General features: G+C 34.5%; 1 protein-coding gene across 8 annotated transcripts in view; it reads left to right on the top strand.

Moving 5' to 3' along the window:
- CNTLN (centlein) overlaps positions 1-16609 on the top strand; it is a 250723-nt gene that overhangs the window by 156406 nt on the left and 77708 nt on the right. For 6 of the 8 annotated variants that reach the window (XM_064290462.1, XM_064290461.1, XM_064290460.1 and 3 more), the window contains 4 exons: positions 4417-4952; positions 10693-10873; positions 13444-13534; positions 13617-13840. In XM_064290462.1, the coding sequence (XP_064146532.1) occupies positions 4417-4952; positions 10693-10873; positions 13444-13534; positions 13617-13840 (1032 nt within the window). The remainder of the gene's footprint in view (positions 1-4416; positions 4953-10692; positions 10874-13443; positions 13535-13616; positions 13841-16609) is intronic. The other 2 variants (XM_064290457.1, XM_064290459.1) reach the window with 1 other exon arrangement.

Below are 16609 nucleotides of genomic sequence, written 5' to 3'. Positions count from 1 at the left end.
TGTTTACAGAAAACGCTTTTTAAATAGGTATATTCTTCTACCTGATTGTCATTTTGGTTACACTTGGATTGTTTTGCTTCCAACAAATTCATAATACTTAGATCAAGCTAGAAATAAGCAAATATGTAAACAAAAATATTAACGTAGCTGCTTATGTTTCTTGCACCTGTGAATTGATTTGTAGGAAATGTAGTGATTTACAGGAGATGATGTGATTCCCTGTACTGCTAACGCTTGCCATATGGTCAGATAACAAAGGCTGTCATCTCATTATTACTGAATGACACACATCAGGCTAACATAATAACACAGAGACTAAGAAATGCTCACGTTCATTTATCTTAAGGTAAAGTGAGTAATTTAAAATAATCTATGCACCACCAGCTAGAATGTCATGCAGTGTTTATACTAGCTTATCTTGGTTTAAGAACAATATTTTTGTTTGCCAGGTTTTATTTAATTTTTATCTTTGCAGATATATAATACTAGGCTATTACTTACTGCCTTAGGGTGGAAACTCTAAAGAAATCCATTATTTAGTTCTAAATGCCAAAATTGTCTACGACCTTACTGGATGCAGAAATCTGTTTTAATAACCAACAGGAATTCCTTTCATTGGACCATATGTCAAATTAGCATACTAATTCATCACTATTTTTATACTAACCTAATATAATTGTAAGGAGCCCTGATGGCTCAATGGTTAAGTGCTCAGCCACTACAAAAGATCAGCAGTTTGAATCTACCACCCATTCCATGGAAGAAAAGATCTGGTGATCTGCTCCTGGAAAGATTACAGCCTAGGAAACCCTTTTGGGCAGTTGTACTCTGCCCTATAGGGTAGCTAGGAGTTGAAATCAACTTGAAGGCACATAACAACAACAATGCAATTGTAAGATAATTTAACTCCTTAGAATTGAGCTTTCTTATTTTAAAAGAATGTTTATGAAACTCAGTCAAAATGGATTTAAAAGATAGTAACAAGATGAAAACAATATTGCACCTAGTAGAAATACATAAGATATTTTCTAAATGATGTAGTAATATTTCACACTTCACAATGCCAAGGGTTTTGTTTTAATTTTAAATACAGCCATCTCTTTGGTAAATTATTTTAAATGTTCAGTACTGGAGTAAAAGTATGTATGTGTTTGAGTTGATTTACTGTACTCAAACAAAATGACTTTAACAGCTCTCCAGATTTCCATTCTCAGATACACACTGAAATTTTTTCTTTCTATTTTTGTAAGTTTAAAATCAGTTTAACAATTTGTGAAAGTGTACCTTGAATAACACTTGAATAGGTGCTATGAACTTTTTCTTCAGAGCCTTTAGAAGGAGTGTCGGTGTTTTGATATTTGTCTTCCTTTTTAAATTTTATTAAATAAAAATCATCTTCACCATTTTTTTGATTAAACCTGGATTTACAATGTGCATTTAACAGACTTTAAACCACAGACGTTGTCAATTGTATGTAAAACTTCCATGAGTTGTGTCTCAACTTAAGTGGATTTTAGTCAAAGGAAGAAAAAGTGCTAACTTTTGTAATTCACATCTCAAATTCAAGATGTTACATTTGTTCATAACATGTTTTATTTTAATCCAAAAGTATAAAGTAGATTTAATGGCTAGTTTTGCTCAAGTAATTATATTTTAGCCTAAGTAATTTTATTAAGTATCCATTAAGATTAATAATATGAGCACTAATAATAATGGAGTTGTTTAGTACTTACTATCTGCTACGAATTGTGGTGTGTTATCACATTTAATACAACAAACCTCAAGGTTGGTATTACTATTTCCTTTTCACAGATGAGGAAACTGAAGCTAAAATAGATGAATTATTTTTCCAGATATAGCAACCTGAATTGGGAGTGAGATCCAGACCTGACTCAAAAGACTATTTTCCCTAGACCACACTGTTCCTTATTAATATTTTATATCACCACTGTCAAAATCATTTTTCAAATATTATAATTGGTTGTTTGCACAAGATACATTAAAAACATGCAGTCTATCTCGCCCACTTCATTCTGGAAATTAACATGCTAACACATTTTAAAATCTATTTATGAAAAGTATACTGTTTTGAGTGGCGATTAAAGACTCAACTGAGGCAAACTAAAGAGAGTATAGCAAGGTGATATTCCTTATTGTTTGTAGGATTTTTTGCTAAATGAAGAGTAAAATTTGGAGATATAGTGATTAGGAAGAGGCAAAGTGGATTCAGCCAGAGTTCATGTTTTATTCAACACTGTTTTTGTCACACTAACTAGCTTTACAATAAAGTATTTTCATGGAGAAGAAATTGTAGACTCTTTCACAGAGAGTCTTGGATTCAGAGGACTGCAGTACTCTGGTACAAACTTCTCCCCATACCTCTACTCTAGGCTCAGAGCAGACCATTTGAGAACATAGGTCCGTCCAAACCAAACCAAACCTGTTGCCGTTGAGTGACTCAGACTTGTTGTGACCCTATAGGACAGAGTAGAAGTGCCCCCATTGGGTTTCCAAGGACAGCTGGTGGATTCAAACAGCTGACCTTTTGGTTAGCAGCTGTAGCTTCTAACCACTGTGCCACCAGAGCTCCATAGGTCCCATAGTAGATGAGTATATCATACTGTGAGATAGACGTGATTAAAATTAGGTGCAGTTCTTCATAGTGTGTTGGGGAATATCCCTGTCCCCAGGACAGGACATCTAATCAATAAATAACTGTTGAATTAAATGAATGAAGAGCTTGGACTCACAAGAACAGTAGGGGAGATGGATAGGTAAATCAGAGGTAACTTAAATTTAAATTTTGGAAACAACTTGTATCTTCATCATCATAAGTAATCCTCTCTGTAAACTGGAGAATGTTAAGAATATGCAGTTTCATCTTGTATATTTCTGGAATATTATGGTTTTAAATCATTGGTTGTCAATACATCAGAAACGTTCCCTTCTGTGAAGAATTTTGTTTTAAATGTAAATGTTTTAATCCATATAGTTTTTCAGTCCTTTAGAGGTGGATACTTTAGAAGTATTTTTTATTCTTCTTGGTATATTTATATATACATTTTAATTCTTCTGATAATATTTTGATAAATGCATTGCTCTTGATAGCTTAGTTTATTTCAGGTTTACTTAACTATATATATTGGGGGAGCTCAAAATTACATGTGAAGATGAAGCTACTTTTGCTCTTTATTTACATATCTTTTGTAAATCCATTGCAAACCAGTAAAAAAAAGAGTCCCTCATTTCACAATAATTGAACACTCCTTGTATTTTCTTTCTTGACCCAATTCTTTGTTCATTTTCCATATATATATGGATAAATCTTCTTCTTCAAATGGCCTATAGAATAGTGGGAGGGGCACGAAATTCTGAATTTGAATCCTAGCTCAAACCAGGAAAGGTTTACATCTGTGTGGTACTTAAGTTTTCAGAGCCTCCATTTCCTCTTCTGGCAAGATAATTATTGGCTCTACTCACTGCAACAAGTATTTAAGGTGATTAAAAGAGAACATGTTTATGAAACTATTTTGTGAATGGTAAGATATACTTTACAAACAGTAGTTGTAGTTATTAATTGTTGAAGGCCTGAATCAAATATCAAGTCCTCCATGAAATTTTTGTACTTCTGGAGTTAAAACTAATTCCCCTTTTCTTGGTGCTGAGATTTATGGTACTTAGAGCATGTCCTTACCTAGATTTATTTATAAAATGTATGTCCTTCCAAATAGTTTTTGAAATTCCTTAATGTCAAGCATTGTATGTTGCCATTTCTATGACCTGCACATGGACATTACTTATTGAATTAAATTAAAATGTGCTAATTATAGGAAACCATGAAATTATTGTAATTAGAAATTGCTAAACCTTTTTTTTTTTTTTTTGGTAAAAAAGTTCCTTTATTGTTTAAACTAAGGACTGCGTGGTTACTAAAATTACATTTTTCTAATTTAGAAAAAGGCGGTCTTAGTAGATTCATTGGTATAAATCAGTTTTTCATATGATTACTGGAGATTGAAGAAAATTTATTTTATTAATATAGTTTCTTTAGGTATCCATTTTTAGACATTTTGTGTAACTTGTTTTTCTCTGAAAATATATCTTCACAATGGATAGAGTACATAGCCAAAACACTTATGATCCCACAAAACTCTGTGAGTTTATTAGCATACTTAGAGTTCTGTGTTGCTTTGTTTAGAATATTTACCATCTTCCCTTTATTCAATAGATGTTTTATTGTGTTTTAGAATGTATTCATCTGCACCGTCTTGGAATTATTTAGAAATTAAGTGTTTTCAATTTTTGTACTTTGGCTAAATGTAATTTTATTTTCATAAGCTAGAAATATAATAAATAAAAATACAATAAATCATGGCTTTGGATTTTTAAAATAATAAATTCAACTCATTTATTTAGGTAATTGAATTGGAAAATCGGCTAAAATCTTTTGAGAAAAGCTCAAGAAAATTAAAAGAAGGGAATAAAAAATTAATGAAAGAAAATGATTTCCTGAAATCCCTCTTAAAACAGCACCAAGAAGATGCAGAAACGAGAGAAAAAGAGCTAGAACAGCTACGGAAAGGGAGTGGAGAAGTAGAAAAAGAGAAAACTGAACTTCAAGTGAAAATCGGTGAGCTGGAGAGAGAAGTCACTTCCTTAAGGAGACAAGTGGCAGAAACTAATGAGTTCAGAAATGAAAATGAAGAGGGGATAAATTCAACGGAAAAATCGCAGCATTCAGCAGACAAAGCTAACTCTGAGATGGCCACAACTGAAGTGAGATCCGGGCAGTACAGTTGTAAGACAACCACTACCAAGGTTAAATTTAAAGCTGCCAAGAAAAAGTGCTCTGTGGGTCGCCACCACACTGTTCTCAATCACTCCGTCAAGGTTATGAGCAACGTGTTTGAGAACCTCAGTAAGGACGGCTGGGAGGATGTGAGTGAAAGCAGGTAAGGCTCTCATTAACTCAGCTCTGTGGTGGGGACACTGTGCGTATGTAAAGCACTGGCAAATGGAGATTGAATTTCAACTACTGTCGATTTGGTATTCAGAAAAAATACTGTCAGATCCTTTGAAATATCTTGGGAGGTCTTGTTCTGAGCTTATTGACTGAAATTTGCATGCAAAATTAGCCACAACTGCACGAGTATTTGAATAGGTGCCAGGAAACCCAAAAGAAGGCAATGCTTGATTTCTTCCAGTGATGCTATTTTCATGCAGTCATGAGGCTTGAAATTGACAGTTTGGCAGGTTGATTTAATTTGCTGGCCCTTTGCATATTCACCACTGACAGCTAAGGATTCCCCGGCAAGCCTACTAAGTCGGTTTAGTTATCTTGTGACATGCCGACCTGGGAGGAGAAACATTTTTCCCCCTTAATTTAGTTAGATAAATTTTGAATGACCCATTTCAGCTTGTTACCAGATGTCTACAAGCTGTTTAACATCCTTTAAATTAAGAACCATCTTCGCTAATTATTTCACGTATGTATTATGCAAAGCCATTGTACTAACTTTAATTGAATGGTGGTTAAAATTCGTTCTTTAAAGTTACAACTCTACAGATTCCTGATCTTAAGTTATATAACCCCTAGTGAATAGCAACAGGAGAATACTAAAAATCTATATTTCTTTCTCTTACACCTGGCTACACATTCATATACACACTTGAAGCACATCAGTGAAACCACAAAAGCAAATGGAAGATAGAATGCCTCTTTTAAACCTAGACAACCGGGAAGTTCAGTGTTGCCAGAATTGATAAGACAAATTGTCCAATTTGCCATAATTTTAAAAATTCTGTCTTGTTTTATTATAATGGCATGCATTTCATTTTATTTACTCTAGGTTTGTTTGTTTTTAATCCCCAATAATGGTTCTGTTTTACATTTGGGGTGTCTCTAGATAGTTTTCTTAATCACATAGAACTGAAAATTGTCTTAAAATGTGATTCTTAAACTTGTTTGCTATTAGAATCACTTTGTGATTTTACAGAGGAGCCCTGGCGGCACAGTTGGTAGGTGCTAAGCTGCTAAGCAAAGGGTCCGTGGTTCAAACCCACCAGCCACTCCTTGGGAGAAAGATGTAGCAATCTGCCTCTGTACAGATTCACAGCCTCGAACACCATATGGAGCAGTTCTGGTCTGTCCTGTGGGGTCACTATGAGTTGTAATCGACTCAAGAACAATAGGATTTTTGGGGAGTTTGATTTTGTAAAAAATTACAAAGCCCAAGCCACACTCCAGACCAATTAAATCACTATCTCTGGAGGTGGGATACAGGCTTCAGGACATTTTGGAGCTCCCCAGGTGACTCCAATGTGCAGACAAGCTTGGGAACCACTGTCTTGATCATGGCATCAGGCCCCCTGTCCTCAGGCTGGTTAAGAAACTCAAAAGACAAATCTATGAAGGAAAGGAAGAAGAGCCAAATCTGCATTCCTATCCCCTGTACCTCTTTCCAGGTTCCTTTTCCCTGCCCTTAAAAGCTTCAGAGATAAAAATCCTTTTTAACTAAAAACCCAGTAAGCATTTCTTGGTATCTTTTTTTTTCAAGGAAGTTCTAGTTTCAGCCACTTGGTGATACCACACTCTGACTCTGTAACATAGCGGTGCAGTTTACACTTTGCGAGTACGTATGTTGAATAAATCCATGAAAGGTAAAACTAATTTCATCATATTAGTGCATATGCCCAAGTTTACATATTTGGGGAGTTGAATCACATGGTATCTCCTAAAATTTAGGAATGTCATTCAAGTTATTTAGCAGTGAAACTCGATTTTATACTGTGAGGATTTAGTGTTACATTTCCTGCCTGACAGAACACTCTCAGGAATCATTGAACTGCAGAGAATTCTCAAACAGTTAGAAATTCCAGAGTGGAGCTCCAGGGACTGCAGAACATCCTATTTCTTTTAGCTTTTCATAGTCTGAAATATAAGTTACATGGTTACTGGGAAACGTTGAACTTAGTCATATATCTAGAATATGGTATTATATAGTTATACTTTATTGATATTTATTCCCCATATTTGAATGATGTTAAAAAAGAACATGCGGCATCTCCTGTCTGGAGGAGGGATGGGAGGGTAGAGAGGATTGGAAGGTGGCAAAATTGTCACGAAAGGAGAGACTGGAAGGGCTGACTCATTAGGGGGAGAGCAAGTGGGAGTATGGAGTAAGGTGTATATAAACTTATATGTGACAGACTGACTTGATTTGTAAACGTTCACTTGAAGCTCAATAAAAATTAAAAAAAAAAAGAACATGCATATTCAGTAAGGCATAATAATCAGAAAAAGTTGTTTATACCTTGTAGAAGAAAAATAGAATTCCAGTATCCTAGCAAATTTAAAGAAAACGTGAAATTTATAGGGCAAAGCACAGAAATTGGGATTTATTTATTAAGTAGATTATAATTTCTCCATCCATTTCCTTTCATCATTAAATTCTTTAAGTCCCTGGTCACTTTCCCCAAACACATCATAAACATTTATGATTCTGTGCCTTTGATTCCATCTGACTTAGGAAATCTCTTTCTCCCTACAAGTGCACTTATTCTCATTCAAAATTTAGTGTAATTTTAAAAGACACTGATGCACCTTAACCTCTCTAATTTTTGCTTCAGGAATATTATGCCATTTTAACCTTTCTAAAGTCTGCAACCTTAGCCCTGAAGCCTTTTCCATCTTTCTTCTATTTTCAGTTATGAAGGAATATATTCACTTACATAACCAGCTTTTGTAAACAACTGGTTCCAACTCTGCTGTTATTTAGAGTACATGCAGACATGGAATTTTCAGCTAGACTGCCTTTGTTCAAATCCTGCCTCTAACATTTTCTAGCTGTGTGACCATGGCACATTATTTGACCTGTCTGTGCCTCAATTTCCTCATTTTTTGTATTGTGATAACTTTAACTAGGGTTGCTATTTTTATATTTATTATTTTTTGACATATTCAGTGTACTGCTACTTCCTGAGTCAATTCTGGTCATTTACGTTTTTCTACAATGTTACAATTTCTTTCGTACTGATAAACCATCAATTTTTATTTAACATCAATATTCTACCAAGGAAAATTCATATTTACAACGTTTTAGACAAACAGGAAAGGGGAATAGAATGCAAAGACAGATAAACAATAATAATAGAACAACTAAGCAAGTAGATTCTGGTATTCTGATCCAGACAAATCGAATTCCAGGATATTGAAATAACTTGTGGATTTGATCAACTGTTATTGATTTTTGAAGGAGAGCCTAAGTGGTACAATAACATGGGAGACAGATAAATGAAGTTCTGATATTTAAAAGTAGGAAGGAGAGTAATTCTATAGCTGATGATTTTGTTTTGCTTTTCAATTTTATTTTGGTAAAATATAGGTAATAAAAAGATGGCTATTTTAACCATTTTTAAGTGTTCAGTGTCATTAATTACATTCGCCATGTTGTGCTACCATTATCGCTGTTCATTTCCAAAAGTTTTACGTCACCCTAAATAGAAACTCAGTACCCGTTCACAGCTACCCCATTCCCTCCTCCTCTCAGCCCCTGGTAACCACTAATACACTTTTTGTCTGTATGGATTTTCCTATTCTCAATGTTCAATGTGAATCAGATCATAAAATATTTGTTATTTTCTATTTGACATTTCACTGAGAATACCATTTTCAAGGTTCAGTCATGCCATAGCAAGTATCAGAATTGCATTTCTCTTTATGGCTAAATAATATTTCATTATATACAGGCAGTCCCCAGGTTATGAACAAGATCTGTTCCTCAGTGTATCTCCAACTCGAATTTGTGGGTAACTCAGAACAGGTGCATATGGTTCTTATTTAGCCTTACTTTAGTAAATAGGAAGAAAAGAAAGGCTTCCAGCCTTTCCCATGATTGAAAAGCTGCACATGCAGCAAGTGAAGGTGACTGTGATGTAAAATTTGTTGCAGAGTAGGGATTGGTTCAAGCATTTCCAAGTGGGGGCAAATTTACATAACATTAAAGGGCAGGTACAGGTTGTAAGTCGGACCTGTGTAACCCGGGACCTACTGTACCACATTTTCTGTATCTATCTGTTGATGGTATAGTTAGTGATTTTAAATCAGTTTTTTATAAGATTCTAGGACATTGTAAAGCAACAGTTTGTGAACATTTATTAAAGGAAGCAGTAATTTCTCAAAACCAGCATGGGTTCTTCAAGGGAAATTCCTATCAGACTAACCTATTTCTTTTTTGGACATGATTACACTAAATACAGTACATCTGAATTTCAGCAGAGTATGTTATCAAATTTGTGGATAACATGATGTTGAAAGGAATGGAAAATAATTTAGAAAACAAAATCAAGATCCCCCAAAATCTCAGTAGACTGGGAAGATAAAGTTTTGCAGAAGACTATAGGGTTTTTTACTTGGCTATGAAATGTGAATTGTTCAACTATAGGATGGGAGAAATATGTGGCTTTGCAATGGTGTATATACAGATATTTTAGAAGGTTAGTTAAATTCTGTGAGTCTACAGTACAATGTATATGCCAGGAAAGCTCACACAATTTTAGTCTGCATCTACCAGGAGTTCTACTAAGTACTTGTCATGGTACACTTGGAATATGAAATACAGTTCTGAACATGACACTCTAAGAAGTAATCAAGATAAGCTGGAGCAGGAATTACCAGGCTTGTGAAACATCTAAAAGCATACATATTGGGACATTAAAAAAATCTAGGGATGTCTTTTCTTAGAGAACTCTTGAGGAGACTATTGAAAGATTATATGTTTGGAAGAGGAATTGGACTGACGTATGTGTTCCCAAAGAATCATTGCTGTGGAGTTGATTCCAATTCATAGTGACTCTGTAGGACAGAGTAGAACTTCCCCATAGGGTTTCCAAGGCTGTAAATCTTTACTGAAGCAGACTGCCACATCATTCTCCCACAGAGCTGCTGGTGGGTTTGATCTGCCAACCTTTTGGTTAGAAGCCAAGCGCTTAACCACCATACCACCAGGGCTCCTTTTGTATATTCCGCTAAGCCTAAATACTTCTGATCTCCCTTCCTTGCTTAAGTTTTTCTCTATTAACATACTATATGTCTTACTCATTCTTATTTAGTATCTGCCTCCCCTCCCCACGAGAATGAAATTCTACATGATGGCAGAGTTTTTATCCCCTTGATTCACGTACCGCTCTTTCCCTACTGCCCAGAACAATGCCTGGTAGCTAGTTGCTGTTTAACAAGTATTTTATTGAATAATGAATCGCCAAAAGGGATGGAACTGGAATTAGTGGCTCAGAGCCTCAGTGGGATTCAGATTTTGTCATAGGCTAAAAGAATACTTTCTCTTAGAAATGTTAGAACTTTCTGGCCTAGCTCAGGAAGTAACGAGCACCTCAACCGGGGAAATGTTCAAGTGTGTACTTCCTGAGTTTACACTGGGTGAGAGTGCCATAGCAATGATGCCAGTGACCATTTGATACTAAATAACCTATTTGGTCTTTTGATGGGGCTTTATAATTTTGCAAAATATATTTAGACTAAATTTTCTTATTAATATTGAGAACCAATAAATGCCCAAATTAAACTTACCACTTTATCTACGATATGTGCTATAATATATTTGGTCTTGAACTTAAAAGAGGTATATTTAACTACTTATATTCTTGGCTTTTATCTCCTTCCCTTTTTTCCTGAAGTAGTGATTCTGAAACACATACCTCTCAAAATTTGGGGACAATTATTGTAGAAACATCTCAGAAAATACGTCCTACAGAAGAAGGAAGAGACCAGAAACAAACTGATCAAGCAGGAGACAACGAAACACAAGGAAAAGAAATAATACAAATATATTCAAATATAAATGGAAAGACGTCAAAGGTATATATATGATAGTTTTGCTTAGTTATAATCTGTTCCTAAATTTATCTTATGCTTTATAATTTAATATTGCCAGTGACTTAACCTGAATCCTTAAAAATTAAGTCCTGTTGAAATGTACAGGGTGAAAATAAATATTCATTTTTTAATAACTTTCAATACCAATTTGTTATAATTTTTCACACAAATAAAAATGTAAACAGATGTTAAACAAATAAATGTAAATCTTAAGGGGTTTAAATCTCAGCAAAAAAAGTGGCAGTAAGCTCATTATTGTTTTCAGGTTACGAAATACACAAAGGGAAGAAACTTGTTTTTATATTAGCCTTTTTCATGATGAAGTTTAGTCTAAAATTTTAAATTACTGTTTTTGACCTAATGCTCCAATGTATTTAATACTTTGAAAATATGATATTCCAATTCAAGTTACTCAGTTCGTCTTACCACTTCTACATCAAGTCACTAAAAGGTTTACCTACTCAGCATCAATAAGTGAAAACTGAAAGAAAGCATACTTTATTTTGTCCTAAAAAATCAAGAATCTTTTTGAAATAATAGGATTCTTTTAAAAACAATTAAAAAAAATTTTAAAGTTCAGACCAAGAATTATATATTACATGTCTGTTGATTGATCAACTAAAAAATAGAGTTTTTATAGAAATCTGTTTTGCCACTTCCTATTTGGTTGATAATTTTATTCAGTTGCAGTCACTTAGGTGCAGCTTAATGAGTTTCTAAATAAAAGCAACTCGTATAGTTTCATTCATGTAATAAGAGAGTACATTATAAATTACTTTCATTAGGTCTGTGCAAACAGTTTTGGTAGCATTCTTGCCTTGCACGTGGGAAACTCTGATTCAATTCCCGGCTAATGTACCTCATGCATGGCCAATATCTGTCTGTCAGTGGAGGCTCGTGTCTTGCTATGATGCGGAACAGGTTTCATTGGAGCTTCCAGACTAAGATGGACCAGGAAGAAATATCTTATGGTCTACTTCCTAAAATCGGCCGATGAAAATGCTGTGGCTCACAGTGGTTCTGTTGGCAGAAATGATCATGGGGATCGTACAGGACGGGGCAGCACTTTAATCTATGTTCATGGGATTACCATGAGTCAGGGCCTGACTCCATAGCAACCAACAACGTGTGCGTTGTTGGGAGTCAAAAAATAAATGTTGACCAAGTTGTAGCACGAGAATTTTTAGTCAGAAATGCTACTGGAAATATTAGCCCAGTTCTTTTTATTTTAGGTCCAGTTAATCTGACACCAAGTCTGGTGGCTAATAATGGTAATTCATTTGATAGTTCTGTTTGCATCATTTTACAGTGCCTAATACATGTTTGGCACGTAATACAAATTTAATCTTAATGAAACAAACATTTTTTTTAACGTGTCTTATTTGCTAGTTCTGCACACAAGTTCAAATAAGGCATTTAAAAATATTTTGAGAAATGAAAGATTTTATGATTTTATAATTGCTGAAACTAAAGGAAAACCCTCACTTAGATAAGGGCTTCTGGTACACTTATTAATAAACCATGCTTATTCATTAGATGAGTCGGAATCGATTAGAGCCGTATCTTACAGAAATAGTATCATTTATGTATCCATCAACGTAAACTTGTCACTTATTATCAAAGTAGCACTAGTTTAAATTTATTTTTTCCTTTCATTTTTACTATAATTGTTCTGAAATTGGGATCTTTGAAAAAAGTTCTTTTTTTAATAAGAAATGGTTTTCTAGCTTGATCACATTATCTGTTTCCCAGCCAATATATTTGTAAACATGAACATATTTTATTGCTAGAATTTATAGTATTTTTAAAACATTCCTATTTAAAATTTTGTTTTGGGGAAGCTTTTTTAGATTGGTGAAACGCTTTTTTAAATGGGTGAAACGTTTTTGGAACAAAAGTCAGCATTGCTTTTTTTTGTCTACCCTCAGCGTACTGATTGTCATGAGGAAAACTTAAAGCTTTGAGGAGAGTTAATTATCATGACACATTATTTTATCTTCGTCGGAAGGGATTTATCAGTCTACATACAACAGAAAACAGTATTTGAGAAAAGGAACTAGACTCACAGATAATAAATTGTGAAGTGTTCATATTTTATTTTTATTGCTGTTGTCTTATTTCTATTTTTTAAACTGTCCCTAGGTTAAATTCTTTTGGGTTGACTTTGTTTCTGTACATTCTGCCTGCTAGGTCAACTTCAATGGATAAATTAGGTTTGTTTGTGAGTTCTGGGGATCAATTATAGAATTTTGTTGCCTAGGTGTTTTTTAATTCTGCATTAATAAATATATGTTAAGTGAACAAACAAAAACCTGTTGCCATAGAGTGGATTCTGACTCATAGTGACCTTATAGGACAGAGTAGAACTGCCCCATAGAGTTTCAAAGGAGTGGCTGGTGGATTCGAACTGCTGACTTTTGGTTAGCAACCAGAGCTCTTAACCACTGTGCCACCAGGGCTCCATTTTAAGTAAAGAGAGATTATTTATTATATTGGTTCGCTTGAATTAATTATTGAAAATAACCCAGTTTCTGTGAAACTTTCATATTCAGGATTCTTTTCATTACAATGCCAAAAAACCGACTTTCCAAAAGAAGAATAGTAAAATGCAAAAGAGTTCACATACGACAGTTCCTAACAGAGGTAAGAATACATAAGAAATTAACAATATGGCTTTTTAAATTTAACGCGATATTAAAAATATTATCCACATTATTTTATATAGTTAACAGAGAAAAATGGAAAAGTAAAACTGCCCAGAAATCATGTAGCAATATGATTTTATTACGAGAACGGATTGTATCTTTGCAACAACAAAACAGTATACTTCAGAATGCCAAAAAAACTGCTGACTTGTCGGTTAAAGAATATAAAGAAATCAACGAAAAGCTCCTTCATCAGCAGCAAATATCTGATCAGAGATTTCAGACAAGCCGGCAGACAATAAAGGTAAATAGAACTTTAAAGATAAATTATAATAGACTATGTTATAAAAGTGGATAATTTGTTTTACATGTGTTGTTTAGTTCACATTTGTGTTATTCAAACATGCCTGTGAATTAAAAAAAAATTTCTGGACATCGCTACCTAATTTTATTTGCATAAGTACTAGACTTCTTTGGTAAAGGACATAATTTTAGGACAACTTGCATGAGGGAAGGAACTCCAAAAAAAGACAAGTACTTCACTAGCATTCCTTTGTCAATTAATTTTTCTCTTCTTAACATTTTTGTGTGTTCTTTATTTATTTGGTGTTATATCTTAGTTTTTAAACTCAAGTTCCATAAATGCAGTTAGCTTACTAATTTGCTCATGTCTAAAACCACTTACGATTATAAATTACATTATTAAACTAGTAATTTCCTGAGTTCCTCTTTGGAAATACTAGTTTAAAATGTGAAGATTTTAACATAAATATCGTAAGTTTTCCAGTAACCTATCTGTGATTCTTTTACTCAACTCAATTGACTTTTCTGCAACAATTTTTGCCACATTATACCTTAGCCCTGACTATCATAATTTAATCTTAAAACAAATGAAAAAGATAGCATTGTTTGTTCCTTAAATTGTCACTATTAAGGGTATTTTCTTCTAAAAAGAACAATTCATTGGAGATTTGTTTTATACAGAAAAGTTCTTTCCATTAGAATATTTTAAGTCACTTTCACACATAATTTTAAATTACACTTACATTCTCTACTTCTGTTGTCTAGTGCTTTGATTCAAACAGTATTAAGAAATGTTTTAGCTATAAAGGATTAGTGTTCTAGTAAAAATTGTGTTCGGGCTTCATTCCCGGAGTAGTCTTATACCCAAACCTAACTCAAGTTCCAAACTTACATTGGAGGTTTGAGAATTTCATAGGCTTAACCAACTATCATCTAGTCGATTTCAAATCATTGTGACCATGTGTACAACAGAATGAAACCCTGCTCAGTCCTGCACCATCCTCACAATCATTGCTATGTTTGAGCCCATCGTTGCAGCAACTGTATCTGTCCATCTCCTTGAGGGTCCTCCTCTTTTTTGCAGACCCTTTACCAAAAGTGATGTCCTTCTCCAGGGACTAGTCCTTCCTGATAACATGTCCAAAGTACCTGAGATGAAGTCTCGCCATTCTTGCTTCTAAGGAGCTTTCTGGCTGTACTTCTTCTAAGACAGATTAGTTTGTTCCCCTGGCAGTCCCTCGTACGTTCAGTATTCTTCACCAACACCATCTTTCAAAGGCATCAGTTCTTCTTTGGTCTTCCTTATTTATTGTCCAGCTTTTGCAAGCATATGAGGCAACTGAAAATACTATGGCTTGGGCAAGGTGCACCTTAGTCCTCAAAGTGACATCTTTGCTTTCAATACTTCAAAGAGGTCTTTTGCAGCAGATTTGTGTAATGCAATATGTTATTTGATTTCCTGATTGCCGCTTCCATGGGCGTCGATTGTGGATCCAAGTAAAATGAAGTCCTTGACAACTTCGTTATTTTCTCTGTTTATCATGATGTTAATTATTGGTCTAGCTGTGAGGATTTTTGTTTTCTTTATAGTGAGGCATAATCCATACTACATCGGTAAGTGCTTCAAGTCCTCTTCACTTTCAGCAAGCAAGGCTGTGTCAGTCACATATCACACATTCTTAATGAGTCTTCCTTCAGTCCTGATGCCCTGTTCTTCTTCATATAATCCAGCTTCTGCAATTAGTTGCTCAGCATACAGATCAAATAAGATGGTAAAAGGATGCAACCCAGACACACATCTTTTCTGATTTCAAACCACTTAGCATGCCCTTATTCTGTTCGAATGACAGCCTCTAGGTCTATGTGCAGGTTCCTCATGAGCACAACCAAGTTTTCTGGAATTCCCATTCTTCACAACATCATTCACAATTTGTTATGATCCACACAGTCAAATGCCTTTCCATAGTCAACAAAACACAGATAAATATATTTCTGATATTTTCTGCTTTCAGCCAAGATCCATCCAACATCAGCAATGATATCCCTCGTTCCACATGCTCTTCTGAATTTGGCTTGAATTTCTGACAGTTCCATATCAGGTCTAGGAACATCTAATATTAAAGAAAATACTCTGAAAATGAAAAGAATAAAAATTTAAAAATTTCCATTTGAAGAATGGATGTAAACTCAAATAAATAAAACTAGTGATTGGCTAGAATGAAACTTCAGTTGTACATTTTATACATCTAGAAAAATAACCAATGTAATTAGGTAAATTTCAAATTATCTATTGATAAAGTTGCATGTTGGCATTTAAAAATAACCCCCCAAATTATACAGAGACAAATTTTCTTTAGTCAATACACTTTAATATAGTTCTTGTAGACTCAAGCATTGCAGGTAGAACTCTGGATATAAGATTTTAAGATTCTGAATGCTCGTTTACTGAGAAATTTTGCAGCTTATTCAACTCAAGGATTTGCTAAGCCCTGGTGGCACAGTGGTTAAGTGTTCAGCTGCTAACTGAAAGTTTGGTTATTAAAACCCAACAGTGGCTTAGTAGGAGAAAGATGTGGCGGTCTGCTTCCGTGAAGATTACAGCCTTGGAAACCATATTGGGCACTTCTACTCTGTCCTGTGTTGTTAGTTGCTGTTCTTAGGTGCTGTCGAGTCAGTTCTGACTCATAGCAATCCCATGTATGAGAAAACAAAACTAGCCCAAACCTGTGCCATCCTCAAAATCATTGTTATGTTTGAGCCCATTGTTGCA

The sequence above is a fragment of the Loxodonta africana genome, chromosome 9 (genome assembly GCF_030014295.1).
Source record: "Loxodonta africana isolate mLoxAfr1 chromosome 9, mLoxAfr1.hap2, whole genome shotgun sequence".
Classification (NCBI taxonomy): domain Eukaryota; kingdom Metazoa; phylum Chordata; class Mammalia; order Proboscidea; family Elephantidae; genus Loxodonta; species Loxodonta africana.
The sequence above is the reverse complement of the archived record's forward strand: the minus strand, read 5'-3'. Positions and strand labels throughout refer to the sequence as shown.